We start from the raw sequence: 23,348 nt of genomic DNA on the forward strand, positions 1-23,348 counted from the left end.
ATCCAAGAAGTATAGGATCAAAAAATTCAAGGTGTATCGTTACAAAATTGTCTGAAAAGCAGGTGGCAGGATGAGCTTTTCTGAAATTGCAAATATTTGTACATAAAAGATGCATCCTGTTGGGGATTAAGAGCTCAGATCTGCATCTGTTTCTCATTTTTGAAAATGAGTAAACTGAGAGCAGTTTACTTCTAGTCCTGATGTACAGAGGAAACGTGGTCTCTGTGCGAAACAATCGGCCATGGTTTTATCAGTAAGAAGATATATGATTTAATTTCATTTCAATACAGTTAATATAGTTTTAATAGTTTCAGAATTCTTTGATTTCTGGAATAAACTAAAGAAAAGGTAGTCAGGAATTAGACATGCTGGTGTTTCTAAAGTGTCTGGGTTAATTTTTTCCTCTGAATTTTACCAGTAGACTCTTTTCCAACCTCTATTTTTTCTTTTGACAAAAGATGTAAATTTTGGTAGTTTTCTTGGTGGCGTTTCCAAAGACCAGTGGTCTGGATAACTGCTTACTGCTTTGGTACTTCTCATATTCATGCTTCAGTTCTGGAATAGAAAACCTTTAAATAGCGTCATGTTACTAGTCTATGTAATGTAACCACAATATATTAAGCAGGTGTACTCTGCATTTGCAGATGACATTCTCTGTAATGATACAGCTTAAGTGAAACGTGTGCCTTAATTGTTTCATATAGAATTGAAAATAGCTACTGTGGAATATTATGTATGAGTGAACCTTGAATGGTACTTCAGAAATAGCACAATTTAATCACATTAGTCAGTGCTTTTGCAAATGCACAATATTTATATCTCAGTATAATTATTTTAGTTTAGTTGTGCTGAAAACAAAATACTGGTGTCTGGACAAAATTCCTTATCTCTACTGCACAAAATTTGCCTTGCCATTAATACCTTTGACTGCTGTGTCATTTGACATGTACATAATGAACTTAAAACACATTGATTCAAGAAGGTATAAGACATAACTTGAAACAAAATGTTTCTTATCCAAATAGCTAAAAAAATACATAGTCAAATGAAATACAAGAATACTATGCCAGTTGTTAAGATCTGGAGCTTCTGTTATGGGAAGCTCTGACATAACTCTAATCGAAGTTGTGAAACATGTTTATATCAGTGGGCAGGTGAAGAAATTCCTTGCAGTATTTTCACATGAAAATTTTGTGTAGCGGATAATGTAAATTTATTGAGGATGCACAGCATCACTGAAAATGAATTGTTAAGTATAAGCTATCATTTTACTTAGAAGCATAAGAGCTCAGAGTTTCAGATTTATATCAAGTATAAATAAAACAATCCTATAATGTTCTGATAGATGAGAATGATGGTTTACTCGGAGCTTTTGTGCTGTATCATCTCTTATCTATATTGCTCCTGACAACCCTTGCACTCTTCTTTCATAGTATATGAGGAATCTTTAAAAAAAAGAAAAACATTTGTGAACCTGCTGTTTTTTTTGTTTGTTTGTTTTTTGTTTTGTTTTGTCTTCCTACTTCTTAGGGCTTCTAGAACAGTGTTTTAGATTGGTTTTATTTCCACATCAGTTACACAAACAGTTATGTTAACACTTAAACTCATATTAAAAAAGAAAAAAGAAAAGAACAAGCAAAGTGTAATAATTACCTATGTAAGACAAGGGAAGGCTGAGAGTCTTGCAGAAGTTGCTAAAGACAACTTGTAAAGCTAACCTAGCATAATGTTAACTAATGTCTTATCTGGAATTTTGAAGTCCTCAACATGAAACAAGGCCAAAAAATGTGTCCCGGTGTAATTCTGGTTGTGTTAGTAGAGAGCTTACCATGGCTAGATGCATAGATATGCAAGAAAAATCATTGTTATGCACAGCACTCATAATTTAACAGTCCCTTCAGCACAGGAAGCTTCAAATAAGGAGTTAAAAGACAGAAAATATTTTTATAGGAAACTTTCTATGTATGTCAGGTTATCTGAAGGGTCTTAATAGAAAAATCTAATATAGCCTCTGGTTTTATTTTATTCAATTAATGAGAAGTTGGAATTCACCTTTTCTACTGATTTTGAGATAATAGGTTAGTGTTGATGGGCAGTGAGATTGAAAACAGACAAAATTTGATGAATGTGAAAGGAGGGAGCCAGTGACAAGATAATGGGAAATGGTTGCCTGGTTAGTGTTCATAAGGATTCCCAGTATCAGTAGAGCAAAACAGAATTCGTTAAAATTAAAGTAACATAGTACACAAAGTTACAGCTTAAAACTAAAGTAACACATTTGCATAAATAAGTAAATAAAAATATACGTACAGTGTGGGAGGAGAGTGGATGAGAATTTTCAGCAGTATAGAGAGGAAGGAAGGATGTTCCTTGGGTGTCTGTATTGCAACCATACCTTAGTGGTGGATTAATGTAATCTCTCTTTTTGGCACTGATCCTGTGTAGAAGTCATTTCTCTCAAAATGAAGAGTTAAAATTTATACTTCCTTATTAACTCTGTGCAGTTTGCTTCTGCCTTTCAGCACTGAAATCTTGCTGTTTCCCTATGCCTGAAGTGTAATCTCAGCATTTCTTTGTCCACTGCCTGCCCAGCTTTTCTAAAGGTAGATCAAAGGTGCCAAGAGACCTCACTCCCCTCTGATAGAGGAGAGCTCCCTCAGTCAATTTAGAGCTAATATTGGAAAAGAAGGAAGTTGAAAGGGTTTAGCTATATAAGCAACTTATTAGATGGGTCTTAAAGTTGTACCAAAGTACTAGGCTACCTAATAATGGAACACAGAGTACCTGAATGTATGGGTAAGGAATCTGGAAGAGTTACAGTCAGAATGGCAGGTTCTTGAATGAGGCTCACACTACAGATGATGTTTTCAGAGAGTGACAGAATGAGATTTGTGATTTGGATACAAGGAAAGAGTTCGAAATGAAGCAGTTCAAAGGTGATAGTTGAAGTTGATGAAGGCTAAGAAATGGAAGGAAAAGAAAGAAAACCACTGACAAGACCCTTAGGAATCTGTGTAGAAAATGCCACAGAGAATGGGGAGATTCTACTTAGAAGAAATGCTGAAGGTGGGATGAGGTGGAATCTGATGAAAGATAAGATTTCATGAAGAAATAAACAGCATTTTACAGTGGGAAGGTTCAAGGAGGTTGAAGACAGAATATTGTTTCTGCTGTGTATCTAAGATGCAATTAGAGATCTTGGCAAGAACATTTTTCATTGCTGAAGACTTTTTTCTTAAGGATAAAATAAACAGAGGATAAGGGAAAACTTGTAAATAGTGCATTCTTTGAGCTTGACATGAGAAGATGGGAAATAAAGTGGCAGTACTACAGATGTGTGAGGCACAGATGTTCTGGTACATTTTTTTTTTTATATTTTACTATATATGGCCTTGTAAGAAAAAATGTGTGTGTGTGTATGAAATGTTACTTTTCAGTTTCAAGGTGAAATATTTTGGTTAGTGACCTAAACCTGTACTGAAATGGAAGAACAGGCATTAGATTACATACAAATTATCTATTCTGTGCAGGCCTAGTGAAAAAATTCAGTGTATATGCAGACAAGTGTCATAGGGAATTCTGGTAAATTATAGTTTAAATAATTACGAAGTTTCCCTTATAGCAGAGAGAAAGTAGTTTCTTTAAAGAATATAAATCAGATATGTGTACGTTCTCCAGATTATGCTTGTCACTTCATTTCTAAGGTATGTTCAAGGGAAAGCAACTATGGATAAAACATTTCAGCCAGAAAAATCAATCTAAAATAACCTCAATATGTGTAATTGTAATTATTAATAACAATTCTTTAGTAGCTAAAATTTGAAATTAATGTATTTTGATTGCATAGGATTTTTAAAAATGCTATTGTGTGAATCATCTGTATAATATAATAATATCATTAAGGAAAAGTCTGCCAAGAATTTGTGAACTATTCATTGTTTTCTGGTTGTTTTTGCATATTTATTTGTTGTGGTATGCACCTGTTGTTCTAACATTGTTTTAAAGCTTCGTATGTAAAATTTACGTGCAATAATATTAAAAGTGAAGGAGGAAACTTATTTGCCAAAAGATAATTTGGCAAATATATTTTTGCAGGTACCTTTTGATATATAATCCTACAGAACAGGAGCGATTTTCAGTGGTTTCAGTCCATGTGAATTCACCAAGGGTCAAATTATTATCACCTTTTGGAAAAGCTGTTACTGTCCAGATTAGTGCTGTTTGGGATGGAGCAACTACAGTATCACATGAAGCATATCAGGTATGTTGCTTTAAGCATAAGCATTTAAGCATTAAAGAAGTTTTATTTGACATATACTGTAGATTCACAGTGGAATAAAATGATACAGTAATGAAAGCACACTTCAAATATTGTTATTTCTGCCTTCAGCAGATTATGACACTAATTCAGTCTCCTTAAGCGAAAAGAAAAAAAAAAACATAAATTTAAATATTTTTAAACTGATAAGTTGTTAAACTTCTGTAATACGTTACAGTACATTAGGGATCCGTTTCAGCTGCATGAGCAGCAAATACTGGGTGCGTACAGACTGGATAGTAATCTCCATTACTTTGCACTGTTTGACAGATGGCTTTGATTCCACCTTTGTTTCTAAATAGTTTCTGAGAATTTTTGACACATGTCATTAAAGAAGACTGGCCTCAACAGTCACACATCAGAAAATGTATTTTATGAAATTCTTAATGATATAACAGTACTACATAGAGCTCTCTTTTTAACCTTACATTCTTAGCCTGATTTCTTTTGACTTAGGAGCCAAATTGAAGTTATTTCAGCATAACATTCCTGCAAAGATAATTCAATTAATGTTTTTCAGTTGTCCTCTGAAGAGATTATTATTGATAAGTATCATTACGTGGGAATTGCAGAAACTAAAGAAGAAGAAATAAGATATCTGTAACTCAGTTTCTAAGCAAATTGTTTTGGAGATCTACCTTGAATATTACTTTCCTGTACAGATGACTTTCTACTCCTAAAAGAACAGAAACTAAAAATAAAATGTTATTGTTTAAATTTCTGGATTTTTAAATGCATATTTGGTGACATGTAGGGTCCAAGCTCAACTGATATGCTACACACATACCTTTAAATAATAGCATATATGCTTAGAAATATATATATCACAAGCTACATTCTTTTTTTTTTTTTTAGCAGGATTCAAAATAATTATTGCATTAATAAATAGTAATTTTGATGCTAAGCAAATCAGTGATACAGACATTTTTGTGTGCTAATTCTTCACATACTTCAGCCATTGAATTTGGAATGCTATTTGTAATTTCATATTCATTTGCCTGTTGAAACAGAACGAGTTAAACTGAGCATACATTTGCTATAAAAAGTTTTTGTATTTTTAGTAACAGCATCTTCTTTGCTCCCGACAGATCTCTTTCTTGGCTCATCTACCACCTTTGGGCCTTGGAGTTTACCAGCTTTTGGAAGTTCCGAGTTCAGAAACAACTTTAGCAGACTATGATATATACTTGAGTGGAAGGAACAGCGTGCAGGAGAAGCCAGACAGAATTTTCAAGATAAAAGAGATGCCAAATTCTGTGGATAATATAATCTTAGAAAATTCTTATATGAAATTATGGTTTTCTGGAATGTCTGGATTACTGGAGGTATACTGCATTATAGTTCAAAACAGTTGTGTTTTGTTGTTTTTTTTAAGAACTTTTGTTCTTACTTGTGGAAATCTAACTGTGCCGATTATTTCAAACATGATTCTCTATCTGTAGAAAATAAATACAAAAGAAGATGGTAAAAATCACCAAATGAAGGTGGAGTTTGCTTGGTATGGAACTACCAGTAACCGGGATAAGAGTGGAGCTTACCTCTTCTTACCAGATGGAGATGCCAAGGTAAAACTTCTGTTTGCACAGAGATTCTAATCTTGAAGTAAACTGAAACATTCTGTAAATGCAGCTTAGAAAAACAAGTTTTCACCAGCATTAAAATACATCAGTGTGGTTGGAAATAATAACATCAGTTATTGAAATGATTGACAGAACTTCATACTTCATAATCCTTGACTTAGATTAAAATAAAAAGGGGGAAGGAAAAAAAAAAAAAGCATTAACTTGAAAGTGCAAAAATATACAGAAGATTTACGATTCACTAAAACATTCAAATAAGATGCTATCCTCACAAGAAGTTCTGTGAGCTGTAACCATTCATGCTCTTAATAAAATCACTTGCACTTCATATGGTGAATAGTATCAGAGATAATGATTAATTTCTTCACTTTTCTGATTCTGATGATTTTTTGAATGTGAGGGAAGGAGCTTCCAGTTTGGAGTGCAGTATTTGTTGGCTGGGATTAGCATATGTAGTTCAATATACTAGTTAAAATACAGAGTCCCGACTGGTGAGTGTACACACAGAGTAGCAAGCATATGTTCTGATTAAGTAGTTCAGGGTTATCAGTATTCTTAGCTGGATAATTATTGGAGGGCAACAGCATACTCCTATTAGTTTTCAAATTGGAAATTCAGAAATTACAGTGTTTTTGTACTGGCTTTATATAACCATAAGAAATCTGTTGTACCACTTTTGGAATTGGAAAAGTGGCATTTCAGAAAACAAATGATAAAAGTTAGTAAACACCTTAAAGAACCTAAGTAGTTTGCAGAATATTTCCTCTGCCGAGTTTCTGCTGGGGAAAGTAAAGTTCCATGTATAAGGCAAACCTGGATTTCTGTGTTCTCATCTCTCCAGGAGATAAGTAAAGGTTACTATTCTGATTTTATTTGTGTGTGTATATTAGAAGTGGACAGAACCGTTTCCTTTCCCTCTAACAGTCTCTTATAGAAGCATGCCTTTTGAGATCTGTCAGTTGGAAATTTTCAGTCATTTAGTGTATTTAGTCCCATATTTTTTTTTTCATCAAGTTTGTTCAACAGGGCTCACTTACTCTTAAGTTTTAGATGTTAGTGCTTTTGGTTGGTAGATATCAGGACAAAATGTAAACACAATCACTTTTTTATTCTTACTTTTCAGCAGCTACTAGTTCGAACTTTAATTAGTTTTATTTTAGATGTTACTTCATCTTTTGCGTAGAAAAACAGTAATCAGTAAGAAGTGTACACACAAATCCAAGCACAGTTACAAAATAAGGTACACATTGAACTCCCATGATCAATGAAATTAAACTACATTTTTACGTAACATTATAAAGTGTGGTATGTTCAGCTTTTTTAACTTCTTGTACGATAAAAATGAAATCATGATACTTCTAAAAATTCTGCTTTTGTTAATATACCATAAGGCTCATTTGGCTGGAATTTTAATAACATTAATTAAATTATCCTACTGGGAATAACAATGGAATTCTGTAGTAGTTTCTGAAACAGTTTGAACTAATGGTTTCTGTCTAAAAGAAATGCCATCTGTTCACAGCTCTCAGTGTGAGGTGGGTTGACTAACACTTTCCAAGTCCTTGTGGGACGTGGCAGTAGGATAAAGTACAGGCAGTTTTCTTGCTTTTGGCTAGATAGTTATTTTTCTAATTTTTCCCATGTATTATTGAAAAATTTGTGAAGAGTAATTGTATCCTGAAATTATAGAGTCATTTATTGAAAAAGACCCATAAGATCCAACCATCACATTACTCTAGAAGTCCACTTATAAACTGTGTTCCTAAGTGCCACACCCACATGTCTCTTGAATACCTCCAGGAATGGTGACTCCACCACCATCCTGGACAGCCTAGTCCAATACCTAACCACCCTTTCCATAAAGGAATTCTTCCTGATACCAGATTTAAACTTCCCCTGGCACAAGTTGAGGCCATTGCCTCATGTCCTATCACTTTTCACCTGAGAAAAGAGACTGACACCCTCCCTGCTTCCACCTCTTGTCAGGTAGCTATAGAGAGAGCAGTGAGGTCTCCCCTCAGTCTCTTCAAGACTAAACAGTCTCCCTCTCTTCATAAGTCTTCTTCTTTAGTCCCTTCACCAGCTTTGTAGGTCTCCTCTACATGCCCTCCAGCACCTCGACGTGCTTCTTGTAGTGAAGGGCCCAAAACTGAACATAGCACTCGAGGTGCAGTCTCAGCAGCGCTGTATACAGGGGACTAAACCCTTCCTTAGTCCCACTGGCCACACAATTTGTGATGTAGGCCAGGATGCCATTGGCCTTCTTGGCCACCTGGACACACAGCTGGCTCGTGTTCAGCTGGCTGTCGGCCAGCACCCCCAGGTCCTTTTCTGCTGGGCAGCTTTCCAGACGCTCTTGCCTGAGCCTGTACTGCTGCATGGGGTTGTTATGAGGCACCTGGCATTTAGCTTTGTTGAATGTCGTGTAATTGGCCTTGGTCCCTTGGTGCAGCCTATCCAGATCCTTCTGCAAAGTCTTCTTGCCCTGAAGCCTATCAACATTCCCACCCAACGTGGTGTCTTTGGCAAGCTTACTGAGGGTACACTTGATCCTCCACCAAGATTGTTGGTAAAATATGAAAGAGAACTGGCCCCAGTACTGAGTCCTGGGGAACATCACTTGTGACTGGATGCTAACAGGATTTAACTGCATTAACAATGACCCTTTGAGACCAGCCAGCTTGTTTTTCCAAGCAGACAGTTCATCCTTCCAAGCTGTAAGCAGCTCATTTCTATAAGGGAAGGCTGTGAGAAACAGTATTGAATGCCTTGCTCAAATCCAAGTAAACAACATCCACAGCCTTTCCTCCATCCCTGAAGTGTGTCATCTTGTCACAGAAGGAGAGCAGGTTAGTCAGGCAGGGCGTGCCTTCTGTAAACTTGTTCTGGATGGGTCTGATCACCTGCTTGTCCTGTATATGCCGTTGTGATGGCAGTCCAGGTGATCTCCCTGATCTTTTCTGGCACCGAGGCCAGACTGACAGGCCTATAATTCCATGGATCCTCCTTCCTGCTCTTCCTGTAGATGGGCATCACATTTCCCAACCTCCAGTCATCTGGGACCTTCCTTGTTAGCCAGGACTGATAGTAAATTTTTGAAAGTGACTTGGCAAACACTTCTGCCAGCTCCTTCAGTATCCTTGAGTGGATCCTCAGGCCCCATAGATTTTCAGGTATCCAAATGGTGTAGTAGGTCGCTAGTCATTTTCCCTAGGCTCACAAGTCTTCATTGTGCTCCCTGTCTCTTATTTCCAGCACAGTGAGCTGGGTACCTTGCGAAGAAGTAGACTTACTAATAAAAGCTGAGGCAAAAAAGGCATTAAGCACCTCAGCTCTTTCCTCATCTGGTGTCACTTTCCCCCCACACTGAATAAAGGGTGGAGATTCTTTAGTTATTTATATTTTTATAATACCATTTTTTATTGTCTTTCAGTTTAGTAGCCAAGGTAAAGTCTATCTGGGCATTGGCACTTTGAGTTTCCTGCCTGCGGAACCTCAAAATACCTTTGTTGTCCTCCTGAGTTTCTTGTCGCTTCTTCCAAAGTTGGTAAACTTTTTTTTTTTTTTTTTTTTTTTTTTTCCTGCTGAGTTACAAAAGAAGCTCTGTTCAGCCAGACAGGTCTTCTTCCTCTCTCTTGTCTTTTGGCAAATAAGGACAGCCCACTCCTGCACCTTCAAGATTTCAGTCTTACAGTGTCCAAGAATGTTCTTGAACCCCTTTGCTCCTTAGAACTGCCTCGCAAGGGACCCTTAAATCAATTCATTGTTTTCTGCTATGTATTAAAGATATGTCAATTTATGATGACCTACTCACTCTATAACCAAAACAGTTTTTCCCAAAGAGTCAGATGCTAACTGCTTTTGGGATCATTGTGAGTGGTTCATTTTCTTTAAGATTTTTTTTTTCAGAAATAATGTAGACTTTTCTGATAGGCCCAAAATGGGGAAATTGCAATTCTCCCTCAGGCAACTGTGTCTACACACACATTTGTACTGTGGGTACTTACATACTGCCTGAAAATATAATAAGAGATGTGTTTTTATACTGCAGAATCTGTAGTGCTGGAGCTTTTCTCCATGTCCATTTCCCCATCACACTTCATCTCCATGATTGGACTTCCTTTACTGATTATGGTCCTTGGCTTGTATAGCTAAAGATGTTACTAGTTTAAAAAACTTTTTTTTTTCATTACAGATCCTTTTGTATATTTACCAGGCCTACCTGGTGCTTCTACTTGTTTGTGCTATCTAACTGCTTGGCTTTCAAGGCTAAAAGAATGTCATCTTTTTGCATTTTTATTAGCCAGATAGTCCACTGCACAAATGGAGAGAGACTGTCCATTTAGAAAATCTCACTGTATATGCCTTTAGATCTCGTATCTCAAAAAACAGAGGACCCACATTCAAGCACAGAAGCCTGTTCTTTAGTGCTTTCTATCTTTTTACATGCCTTATAACAGGAAAAGATAACAGGGACAACTACCTGGAGGATGCTCACATTACTCCAGTATCGGGTGCATCTGAAATGTCTGTTCTCTCCTCTCCTTGGTGCTACACATTTCCCTCAAGAATTTCCCTCAAGAATTCAGAGGTCTGCCCCAAGTGGTGTTTTTTGTTTGTTTGTTTGTTTTTTTTGAGATGTAAAATGACTGCTTTCTCTCTTATGCTATGTAATCCTTTAAACAGTTCTTGAGAGGTCATAGCATTTTATTTTTTCCCAAAACATTAGTATAATCTCAGGCTCTGCCAAATTAAGGGTAATAAACAATTGAGAAGACACTTTTCATGAAGACTTCAAATTCTTGTTTTAAATCTCAAGTATATCAAGAGCAATTCAGTCTGTGCTGGAAAACTTTCCTCTGGATATTTTTGGTGTGGAAGTCAAACTGTGCATTGTACTGCCAGAGGTTTCTAGGCCACAGTAAGATTGTTGGTGGTATTTAGTTGACTACAGATGGAAACTTTAATTGACCATGGAAATCATACCAGCTTCTACACAAGCCAGTAAACATGTATGTGAAGGCAGGTCTCCAGTTCTCCCTTGAATACTTCGGCACACAGTAGGTACCAGGTAGTTTAAGATATCTTAGGGAGCTATGGAATGCTATTTTGCTCCAAATTATCTCCCTTAAAATTTCTGCCTCACTATTTATTTATTTTTCATTCCAAGGGCATGTTGTCATGTTTCTTTTGAATATGAGTACTGAAAAATGGTTTCTAGACCTGTTGACCCATAGTTCTGTTATCCTGTTTCTGAAAAATACAGCCTTCCAGGCTTAACAAAACTTGCAGGCTGATGAGTCTTGTACATTGAATTCTACTGATGCTTAGGGAAACAGATGATATAGCTACTATTCGTTTTAACTGTTTAAGAAGTAGAGTCTTGATACTGGATATGAGACCTAAATATTTTTATTCCAAATTTAATCATAGAGTAATCATAGAATTGCTCAGTCATTTAGTCCAATTTTCCAGACAAGGCAGAGTAAACACTGAATTCAAACCAGAGATTTATCCAGTCAGTTTTGCAAATGGCATTGTCATTGTTTGCTCCCTTCACTTGGAAAGAAACGTGATTTGTGTCTGAACAGCAGCAGTCTTATTTCTGCGCCTCAAAAATTGTCATCAAAAATTCACATCAAAATTGTCTTTGTTTTTCAGAGTAGGAATCTGTTCAGTGGCCTCTGTGCATCTCTCTAGGGATATTTACGATGGTACTAGACTAATTGTACATAAAGAAGGTCTGTTAAAAAGCCTCATTCATTGAAGTATTTAAGTATTTCCTGTGTGGCAAACCTGGTCACTGTCTCTTTACAGGTTCTGAACTCAGTGTATCTCCAGATAGCTATTAAGAAATCACTTTAGAAGATTAGCGCTTTTCTAAGACTTCCTTGTGCCCTCAGTACCATACTTATTCATCTTTCCCTTTTTCCCAACAATTAGGAAGGAGCAGGAATCTTTGTGGACTCAGTATTTATCATATATCCACTGATGTATCAAAAAACTTGTTTCCCCCCTAAAACCTCATGGCATCAAGTGTTTTTGTAACTCCCCTTCCTTTTTTATCTTTACCTTTCACTACGTCCAACTGAGATACTTGTAAACTTGGTTTTAATACATATCTCTCACTGCATGTGCTAGTGAAACCACAAATTCAGATTAATAAATAAATAAAATCCTTAGTTTCTGACAACATCTGCAAAATTAAATGTAGGATTTGTAGCAAAATCTCAGAATCTGAGTGATGTTAAATGCATCTCATTTCCACTTTCTGCTGGTATTGGAACAATACGTTCTCATAGTAGTTATCAATGTCACCATCATGTTTTATGTTAACAAGCTACGTTAATACTAACTTTTGCACTGATTTCCTCCAGGTATTTATTATTTTTTACTTTTAAAATAATTACTTTGGGAAACATTTGCTCTTCGTACTAAGTACACAGCCTTTTTTGTTCCTTTATTGCTCATGCAGCAGCACTCCATTTTGCTTGTTTGGTGCAGAATAGCTCACAGAGCTGCAATGGACTGGTCCTAGTGAGAAATGTTCTTTCAAACAATAGAAATAAGCCCATAAGTGTTACTTTGATAACAAAACGTACTTGGCAGTCTGCTGTTGTTATAAGAAGTGTTCTCCTATGCAATAATTGGTAAGGGCATTTGTTTGGCCTGAAGACCTCAGGTTTCTCCAGGTTATTTTCTGAGAGTTCCTTTAGTTGTTGTTTCAGTCTTTGATTGCCAACTTGTGGACCTTTATATTGCCCTGACTTGCAGGGAGGATTTTGAAGGGTTTGATTATTCCACTTTCTTGTAAGTAATGCAGTTCATCTGTGGTATTCTACTATAAACACCTACTTTTAGGAGCAAGTAGTCATGGGTTAAATGAGTTTATCTCCTCTACTTACATGTGATAGATAAGGACTTAGGAACTGTAATTCCTTAGTTCCTGAATCAGTTAAGAGCAGCACTGAGAAGAAAGATTGATTAAAAAAAAAAAAAAAAAAAAAAAATGAACATGAGCCAGCAACGTACGTTTGCAGCCCAGAAAGCTAGCCATATCCTGGGCTGCTCCAAAAGAAGAGTGGCCAGCAGGTTGAGGGAGGCGATTCTCCCTTCCTACTCTGCTCTTGTGAGATCTTGCATGGAAAACTGCATTCAGCTCTGGGATCCACAGCATAGGAAGGACATGGACATGACTTGTTGAAACAAATCTAAGAGGCCACAAGGGTGGTCAGAGGGCTGGGGCACGTCTCCTACGAAGACAGGCTGAGAGGGCTGGGGTTTTTTAGCCTGGAGAAGGAGACCTCACAGTGGTCTTACTGTTACTTAAAGGGGCCTGCAGGAAAGCTGGGGAGGGACTCTTTGTCAGGGAGGGTAGTGATGGGACAAGAGGTAATGGTTTTAAACTGAAAGAGGGTAGATTGTTAGATATTTGGAAAAAATTCTTTACTCTGAGGGTGGTGAGGCACTTGAACAGGCTGCCCAGAGAAGCTGTGGATGTCCCATCCCTGGAAGTGTCCAGGTTGGATGGGGCTTTGAGCAATGTGGTCTAGTGGGAGGTATCCCTGCCCATGGCAGGGGGGTTGGAACAAGATGATCTTTAACGTCCCTCCAACGCAATCCAGTCTATGATATATTTGTAGTTCTTCTATGACATGTTGTGTCTTTTGTGTATGTAATTGTGATTTCCTGTCTTCCTCAAGATAAATTTGATTTTTGGTGTCCTTGCTTGAGAAGGAAGAACATACTCTGTCCTTCTGACAGTTGTGCATATAGGAGAAGGATGGTCACCCTTTAAGAACTTTCTGTTTAGGTTTCTCAGAATATAATGTGCTTTTCAAGGTGTCTTTGTTTGTTTGTTTGTTTTTAATGAAGTCTTTATTAATGATATTGCCCTGTAGTAGTAGTTTTTTAATTGTTGTATTTTCCTTCTTTTCAGCTTTGTGTATACTTAGTATTTAACCCATTTTTCCTTTTATACACTGTATAGCATATGTAGTTAAATTTGGAATATTTTGTTTTTGAAAATGTCATTGTTTGCTTAGCTGAGACTTGGAATAGTTGTGACTACATGGAGTACTTAGATGCACATTCTGATACCTCTTTGAGAGAGGAACCATGTTTCCACTTGAGGTTTCTCATCTGTTCCCTGCTCTACCCTGAGTTCCAGGGGGCTCCCCAGCTGCGGCAACTGTAGCTGGTTTTGATGAAGAGAGTTTCCCCTTTCTTCTACCTTCATGTTATGCAAGCTGATCCTTAAAACAGTGCGGTTGAAGCTTTCATCATGCAGTTTGTACCACTGATACAGTAAACTGTGAGCTAACAAAATAGACAAATAATCTGCCATGCATTATGAAATTGTGATGTTTGATAGGTAGTTAGGAATTACAATTTTGCTAGCATAGAACTGAATTCAGATAGTTGCAGTAATAGTACATTACTATGTTTGTTTGTAGGTCTTGTATACATTAATCTTCATAGAACACCACTGAGATGTGTAATGATGTTTATCCTATCTTTAGCTAAAGGAAAAGTGAAACTTTAAAGAAAACTTGGTGAATTTTAGACTAGGAGTTACTTTTTTGTTTGTTTGTTTTTACCTCCAACGTTTCAGACAGTGTAGGTGCAGTATAACAGTTATTAAAAACAATAATATTTAACAATTATTAAATACTTTGATTTATACGCGCAACTTTAATGCAAAATTTTAACATAATTGTTCTAACTTCTTATTTTATTTTTGTAGCCTTATATTTTCACAGATCCACCTACTGTAAGAGTTGCTCATGGAAAGATTTTCTCAGAAATTGTGTGTTTTTTCCACCATGTAACGCATACCATGCGACTCTATAATGTCCAAGGTAAGAATTGTGAAGCTGTCTGAATCACTGGATTCTCATTGCTATGGTCTTGGACCCTACCTGTCTTTGCAATGTTTAAATGCATTTCTGACCTGTTAGAGAATTATTTAGATTGAGATCTTCACTGAGTCCAGTGCAATCAATATGATCCTTTTCTGAGCCTTAAGCCAGTTATTACGCTGATACTCAACAGGTTTGTTGGAGATCACTCAGTAGTAGGAAATCTTTATAGTATAAATTACCTACAGGGGTTCACAAACTTTACTGAACCTTCTGAATGGTATACCTAGCTGCAAATTATGAAAATGAGGAAAAACTCTGCAAAAGTATCTTGGAGATGATTTAAAAATGTTACTTTCCTTCATAGTTTCAGACTTAATGGTGGAAGTACATCATCTTCTCTAAAGTCACAAAGAATGGCAAGTGTTTTGTAAGCAGCGTTAATAGTTATGTCTGTTTTATTGTTTTATTACACAACTGCAGGTGTGCTTTAACGACCTGTGAACTTCCACTGTATGTCCTTCACCTGCTTAGCAAAGCTCGTGACAGCATTGTCTGCCTCTGAGAGGCACCAGCACTGAAATGTGGCTTGTTGGCTTATATATCAGTTTTGATTGCTTTTGCTTCAGTGAGGCTTTTAATTTTTCTCTTCTGTTCAGCTACTGTTTTCCCAGAAAGTTCTAGAAAAATAACTTTGGAAGCTCTGGTGCTTTCCAAATTTGATGGTGAAATTGGCCAGAGAGAAGAGTAAAAGGCAAAGGTGCAATTGTATAAATTTGCTGTAGAAATTTGACTTGATATGTTTAAATATGCATTTTTAGTTTTTCATCTGTTTTTATTTACTCTGCTGGTGGTTTCTGAAATACAGAAGCATTGCTTAATATTTCCAATAATTGAGGTAACTGAAACGTATTCGTATTATCACTACTTCTACTGTAGATGCCAACATTGTCTATTTAGTTTTGAAAATTGTATTTACCATATTCATGTTTCTGTACACCCTCTAAAATGAGTAATAGATCTATAATGTACTTAATCTCCCTATTTCTCATACATTTCAAAAAGAGCATGGCAAATAGTACCTAATTTAGTCACACAGGACTAACCATTTGATTTTTTAAAAGTTTTTAGATCGTAGTATATTGTCTTCTGAATGTACGTTTATTCAGATGCCTCCTTTTTTTATGATATGAATGCATACTTTGAAGTTTGAAGTTGCTAGAGTTTACCGGTACACCATGTAACATTTCATTAACTATTAGAGTTTCCTTACCAGTTCTTTGGATATAGTAATCACAGAATGAACTCCAGATCACATTCCTTACTGAATACAAGCAAAGAGGTTGTATAGTAATATGTTGCTGAAGATTCTGAAATGTTTACACTGAAGATACTTTTATGTAACCAATAAACCAATGGGGTGATGCCCTTGAAGTCTAGACGTACTGGGTTGCCAAATATGTATGAAGGAAGTTATTTTGCCATGTGGGTTTCAGTAAATTAAATTACCTAGCAAGGCAGGAACTTAGATAAGAAGGATGTTTAACGGAAAGGGAAAAAGCCTGAATGAAAATCTCTCTCTTGTCTTGGGTGAGGCTGCTTTGGAACATTTTTTCTCTGTAATTTTTTTCTCCCTTTTCTTTAAGTTGTCAGTAAGTGCCTGGTAGAAATATTATACTTCTGTTTCACAGACCACAGGAAATGGGTTATCAGTAAAAATCACTTGCTAGCCAATTCCTAACACACAAAGTTTTATTTTATTTTGAGTGCATTAGTTACTTTTCTTATATTCTTTACCATTTACAATTCATCACACTGTTTTCAGTAATTACATCATTGCCTATCCCAACATTGTGGTAAGTCCTGTACCATCTTTCCAGCTGTTACAAAGAGCGTATAACTGTTTTGTACTGTTCCTCTTTACTTTTATTGTGTGTTTTTATTTACATTTCTTTCTATAAAATGGCATTTTTCAAAGTTTAAAGATCAAGCTCACATCATTGTTGTGCTGAAGTCAGTTTCCTGGGCTTTATAAGAAATTCTACATATATAGTATTACTTTATTGAAAAAAAATGTCTTGAAGTCTTGCTAGATCTATACAATAACAAAGCAAGTGGACAGAAATATACACATGCATTTGTATGTTATATTTCGTCATTAAATAAAGTCATGATACTCCTACTGTAACCTGCCTGCTTTCACGGGGATGCAAAGCCTGACCATGTTGCTAAAACAGCTGACAGGAGTTCTGAGTCATACAGCTTCTTCAGCAGTTTTGGTGAAAAAATGCTTTATCTACTGCCTTTATACTTCTGGCGATTTTGAGCAGGGATTCATCTGGCTTGACAGTTTTGTTCGGTAACTGAACAATGAGTGGATTTTAAATGTTTTTTCTGTTTCCATTGGCATCTGTTGTTGAAACCAGCATAGTTTTGTTAATATTTTTATCAGAGGCTTCTTAGGTTTCATTATCTTCCATAACTGTATTTGTGCATTAGCTCAACTTATGCAGTAGGGAAGAGCTGAGTGTAATTCCTGCTCTAGTAATTTTAAAACCATAAACCAAAACACTATATCCCATATCTTCATGCTTTAATGGTCCTACTTCATGTTGGAAAAGCCATGACTAAAAGCATGAAAAATGGAGCATGTAGATCCACTTTTCACAGACTAGGTCTGGAAAAACAGAATTACCTAAACCAAATATTTTTCAGTTAGCACTGTGGTGTTATAGCCATTGATGAATATTAGCATTTTAGCAGCTGCTGGTACTGTTGCAGCTGGCTGGAGATTTTAAGAAAAAAAAAAAAGATGAGGAAACAAATACAGACTTTGACACCTTTCTCATTCAGGTGATAAAATCACAACCCTTACTATATTATACACATCAAGTAATAGCATAAAAATTGAAGAAAGTAGACACTTTCAGCATTCTGATCTTGAAAGGTTCAGGGTTTTTAAGAATTTGTTAAAGTAAGGACTTTCTTAATGAGCATTCTATCATGTTCTCAAACAAAACTGCAAATAATACTGGAAAAATCTGAATTTAGAAATAAAAAAGGTTGTGCTAGTGTCTGTGTGCTTAGGGATCTAGGAATTTTTGAATATCTTTTGCCCTCTTGCGTAAGATTTGACTGGTTAGGAGCCCAAACTGTGATGATCATGCCACCTGGGTGAATTGACATAAAGTCAACTGTTGAAAAAAAGGAGGAATTTAGAAGCTAAAGTTTTAAATACAGTATACTTAATTTTACAGAACTAAGCTAATCGTTTTTTCACTTTCTACCATTCTTTGTTTACAACCTGTCAGGCAAGCACAATATACTTTCATGACTACAAAGAGAAATTTAATTTCTCTGTTCTGTTTGGCACATTTCTTTTTCAACTGCTACTCCCATTAGACTACAGAAAGGGTAGAGGTGGTCATACTGAATGATAGTATGATTCCAGTCCAAACTCTCTCCTGAACTGTTTAAAACAGTCAGATTATTATAAAGGGTATGTAACTTTCAATGTGAGGCACTGGAAAAATCTTACTGAGCGTCTGACTGCATTGTCAGATATTTAATTCTTCCTTTGATAAAATGGGCATCTGTTGACAGCTAATGAAGACTTACATCCCAGTTGTGGTCATATCAGTGTGCAGTTTTGTATTTCATTGTCCTTATGGAAGATTTCTGTTTTAGTTAAACAACCAACTTGCTGCCTTGTAGAACAGTTGTTGTGAAGAGGCTGTGAACAAATCTCATTCCATTGTATTAGCTATTGCACTTAAAAGTTCTGTATTTCCTACTGGTTTTTATCATGAATATTCCCATCATCAGATTTCTGTTTCTGTTCTACTTCAGTGAAGGTTTCACATTGACTTTTTAATGAGTACTGAATTGGAAACATTTCTATATGATATAGTATATAACTGAACTGGCTTCAAGTATCTGTTTAAATATAAAAAGGAAAACTAGAGGACTGTGTTCTGGGAGCACAGGAAGTCTTACATATGTGACAATAGCTTTTAAAAATTGAGATATTTTTAAAGCATCTTTTTCATGCAGGTTTGGAAGGCCAGTCTATTGAAGTTTCCAATATTGTGGATATCAGAGGAGAATATAATCGTGAGCTTGCTATGAGAATTTCATCTGACATAAACAGTCAAAATAGATTCTATACTGATCTTAATGGATATCAGGTAATTATTCTCTCCTAATTATAAAAGGCTAGGGTATCAGTTTTGACTAATTTTAAAGAATGAGTCATATTAATCAAACTCTTACGTTAAAGTCCATTACTCATTTAAACAGAAAAGGGCTTTTAAAAGTAAAAAGTTTCTCCCAAGTAAAAGCTTTGATTTAGATCAAGTGAAGTAGCAATTATTTTCTTTCAAGGAAATTACAAAATTTGTTAAATATTCGTATATGCTTTTTAAGAAAAGAATTGTAATACAGCAAGATATGGTATGCCATTTTGCAGTTGTCTGTATACCTGCATGTCTTTTCACCTTCATTTATTTAATTTGAGTCCTTTGGGTAGTCAAATTCAAGACAAATATGTACTGCCCAGTAACTCAGACATACCAAACAACTTAGTCCTGTCATGGAAGTAAGAAAATAAAGTACTTTTGCAGTGTAATAACTTAATCTATTGGGAATGTATCTGATGAAATAGCATGACTATTTTTATAACTTGGACTTTTCAGCACAGACAGTAGAAAGCATATTTTCTTTTCCTAGCCTTGCTTCCTTGTTAAAAATAGGTATTGTGAATACACTGAAAAGCACCTGCTGAGTAAGAGACTGCTGTTTTGCCAGTTGGTGTGTAGTACTGCATTTTGCTGGAGACACCAAAGTGAAAATTTAAATGTGAAAATAATTTTAATACTACTATTCATTCCTCATGTACCATTCAAGAATTTCACTAGCACTTAAATAAGTTCCCATTATAAAGCAATTCCTTTTCTGCTACCTTGAATCTATTCACTGCTGGCTCTCTAGAGGAGAAAAAAAAATTCTCTTATTCTATAACTGTTAATATTCTTTTTTTTTTTTTTTTTTTTCCTGTGCACAGGTTCCCTTGATGAATCTTTCAGTTTTTAAAGAATATTCTTTGATCTAAAAGTACATTGAAGTTATCATTTCCAAAGTGGTAGTTTTAGCCACAAATCTCTAAAAAGCTAAATAATACAGTTGAATGAATACTTTGGTGCTAGTTGTCAACCATTGCTTTCAAAGCACATGGGATTAATGTCTGAAAAGGTCTTTGAAATTTAAATGCATTAAAAATAAAGTATTTTATTGAAGTCTGTGTTCATACTCCAGATCCAGCCCAGACTGACGATGAGCAAATTGCCTCTTCAAGCAAATGTCTATCCTATGACTACAATGGCTTATATCCAAGATGTTGGTGTTCGTTTGACACTTCATTCAGCTCAGTCTCTAGGTGTTGCAAGCTTGAAAAATGGTAAGTATAAGGTGTTGGATATTATAACCGTCTGTGTTTCATGATTATCCGAAATAGTTCATTTGGAGATTATCATACATACCAGTCTTTGAAGAAAGCAAATAAGTTTCTCTAGCTTTGACCAGTTCTAAGATATGTCCATAGAGGAAGAGCTGAAGGCTTTTCCTACGTGAGATTGTCATCTAAATTGGAAGACCTGTCTCAAAAATGAGTCAGAGGAAGGAGATTATGAAAAAGACTGTTTTGGTTTAACCTGGCAGGCAGCTAAGCACCACAGAGTGTTTGCTCATGCCCCTACCCACCCACAGTGCTATGCGGGGGAGAACTGGGGGGAAAAAAAAAAATAAAAATTTGTGAGTTGAGATAAAGACAGTTTAATGGGATGGGAAAAGGAAATAATAATAATGATAAAAGAATATACAAAGCAAGTGATGCACAATGCAATTGCTCTCCACTTGCTGGCTGATACCTAGCCTGTACCCGAACAATGCCCCATCCCCACCCCAGTCAACCACCCCATATTAATCGTTCAGCATAACGTTGTGTCCCTCGGCCAGCCTGGGCCAGCTGTCGTGGCTGTGTCCCCTCCCAGCTCCTCGTGCACCCTGAGCTACCTCCCTGGCAGGGCAGCACGAGAAGCTGAAAAGTCCTTGGCTCTGTGTAAGCACTGCTCTGCGACAACTAAAACATAGGTGTGTGATCAGAACATTATAACATGAGAAAATTATTCTCATCCTTTATCCAAAACATGGTACCATACCAGCTACTAGGAAGAAAATTAGCTATATTCCAGCCAAAACCAGGACAGAGATGAAATGAACTATTACTGGTCAGAACCAGATATTTTTCACCCAAGAATTCTGATGGGACTCAAGGATGGAACAGCATCATTCATTAGTTTGTACTCTTTCGTACTCCTCTGGTTTTGATTGTGTCTTTTGGTTTGTTTGTTACAAGGTGGAGAGTTTAAGGTGCAGGTGACATAGCCTAACATTCCTAACGAGGAAAACAATAGTTGCTTTTTGAAAGCCTAGAATGAGTGAAATAAAGAATAAAAATTACTGTGGTAAAAAATCAACATAGTTCTTTTAAAGCAAAATCATAATTCACAAATTTAATGGAGTTCTATGAAAGAGTTGATGAATATGTTGACAAGAAAAATCAATTCACATTAAGAATTTCATAAGGAACTCAGTCTTGTTGCTCACCACAGAGAAACCTATGACAAATGGTTTTGAGGGATGGAAGCGCAGTTCAGTTGTTCACCGTCTATACCATTACCAGAACAAGAAAGTATAAGATAGAAAGATGGAAAGTAGTGGACAACATAAGGCATAAAATTTTAGATGTATAACTACTAGGTGTGATATCTTGTAAGTTTAAGTTTACATAGTTTTGAAAAACTACTGAATGAATGCTTATAAATAAATAGATAAACAACAGCCAACCAGAAACTATGCCAAAGCTTACTTCTTTTTAGGAACTGTCATCTTAGTATCTATTCTGACAAGACATAAATATTGTCCTAGAATGACAGCAATATTGTCAAGTCTTACTCACTTTAGGGCAAAGAGTTTTTATATGTTGGTATTTCCTGGTATTAGAACAAGATGGTTTGAGAGGTACACTTGTTTTTCGTAATGCTAATCTTACTTCATAGTTGTTTCCCCAGTGTGATTTAGGTTTACACATACCTGTCTTGTGAGTTACAGCCATTTCTCCTTCAGGAACCTTCTGTTTGACCTTGGCATAATACTGATGATCATTATAAAGATTCTAGTCCTCATCAGTGATAAGATCTGCCTGCTCGTGAACGATAGAAGGAGAAAGGAAATTTATTTGGCTAAAGGTTATGAATGTTCTAAGGCTTCTGAGGTGTCTTCCTTGCCTGAGACTCAAAATGGTGTAAAAATCCCATCTGCAAATGATAAACTCATCACAGCAGTCTTACATTTTTATTTATTTATGGTACTAGAGCCTACCAGAAGACTTCAGATATTGGTAGAGCTGATTTAATTTATATCTAATCACTCAAGTGAGAATATCCTTTGCCATTCTTCAGCACATTGTTGACCCTCATTGTGATAGCAATACATGCAGTACATGCAGGTGTTTTTCTTTCCACTCACAAATCTTCTACCTAATGAGTAAACCCCAAGAAAAGCAGAAGATTTTTAGATACTGTTGTGTTCTAATTTCAGGTGTTGTGACTTGTGACACAAGACAAATAAAAAGACCACGGGTACTTTTTAGAGCATTTGTATTGTCAACATAAGAGACTACACTGTTGTTTAAAAAGTTTTGTTTATTTAAGAAACAGGATTTTTTAATGGCACATAGCTAATGCATGACCTCAGCTAAAATAACTGAAGGAAATAGCTTTGGTAACTTTAACTGGGGAATTACTTACTTAACCTTTTAATATCAAGTTTTATCCTATGCATTGCTGTCTTTTTCAGTGAGACAGTTCTAGGTTGTTTCAAAAATTTCAATTATTGACACAGCTACTTAAGGGGAAAAAAAATTGAACAATATTTACTAGTATAGTGTTTGATCACTACTGTTGATATACAGAATTGCCTTGGAAATCTGTCCTATGTTTGGGTCAGTTAATCTGCATGTATGCTAGAACAAGTGTGCCTCTTGGATACCCTCTGTCACAAAGCAGCTATGATATGCTTAAATACCCTCAGGCAATGTACTTTTTCAGTGTGGCTTGACTTCTTTCAAAGAAAGTAGTGTGTATGATCCCTTGATGCTGTGCGATGATGCTTTTCTCCAAGTACAGTGTGTCAAAAATCTGTGGAAAAGCAGGAAAGGGAATGTAAAAAAAAAATAAATTTGCTGCATTTTGTCACCCCTTAGTTATACTTACGCAGGAAGCTGTTGATTGGCTATATTAAACGATTCCTTATTTTAGTCAGGGTGTCTGTGTTGTCTTGTGTGTTTCAGGAAATAACTTGTTTGCAGTCATTGTAGAGGTAAGGGGCACATCCAGTCCAAAAGGCACATTATTCAGTGTGCCTTTTTTTTTTCCCTTACTTCGAGCAATGGAGAGACTGTTTGACTTACCATTCTAGTTAACACGGGCCTATATGCTGATGCTTTAAAAAGTCCATAATGGAAAATATCTA

General features: G+C 36.1%; 1 protein-coding gene across 1 annotated transcript in view; it reads left to right on the top strand.

The window, feature by feature from the left end:
- Positions 1-23,348, top strand: part of MAN2A1 (mannosidase alpha class 2A member 1) — a 134,476-nt gene that overhangs the window by 83,018 nt on the left and 28,110 nt on the right. Inside the window, exons 13-18 of the mRNA XM_032206496.1 lie at positions 4,096-4,261; positions 5,407-5,643; positions 5,761-5,883; positions 14,645-14,759; positions 18,813-18,946; positions 20,073-20,214. Of these exons, the coding sequence (XP_032062387.1) occupies positions 4,096-4,261; positions 5,407-5,643; positions 5,761-5,883; positions 14,645-14,759; positions 18,813-18,946; positions 20,073-20,214 (917 nt within the window). The remainder of the gene's footprint in view (positions 1-4,095; positions 4,262-5,406; positions 5,644-5,760; positions 5,884-14,644; positions 14,760-18,812; positions 18,947-20,072; positions 20,215-23,348) is intronic.

Source organism: Aythya fuligula, chromosome Z (genome assembly GCF_009819795.1).
Source record: "Aythya fuligula isolate bAytFul2 chromosome Z, bAytFul2.pri, whole genome shotgun sequence".
NCBI classification, from domain to species: Eukaryota; Metazoa; Chordata; class Aves; order Anseriformes; family Anatidae; genus Aythya; species Aythya fuligula.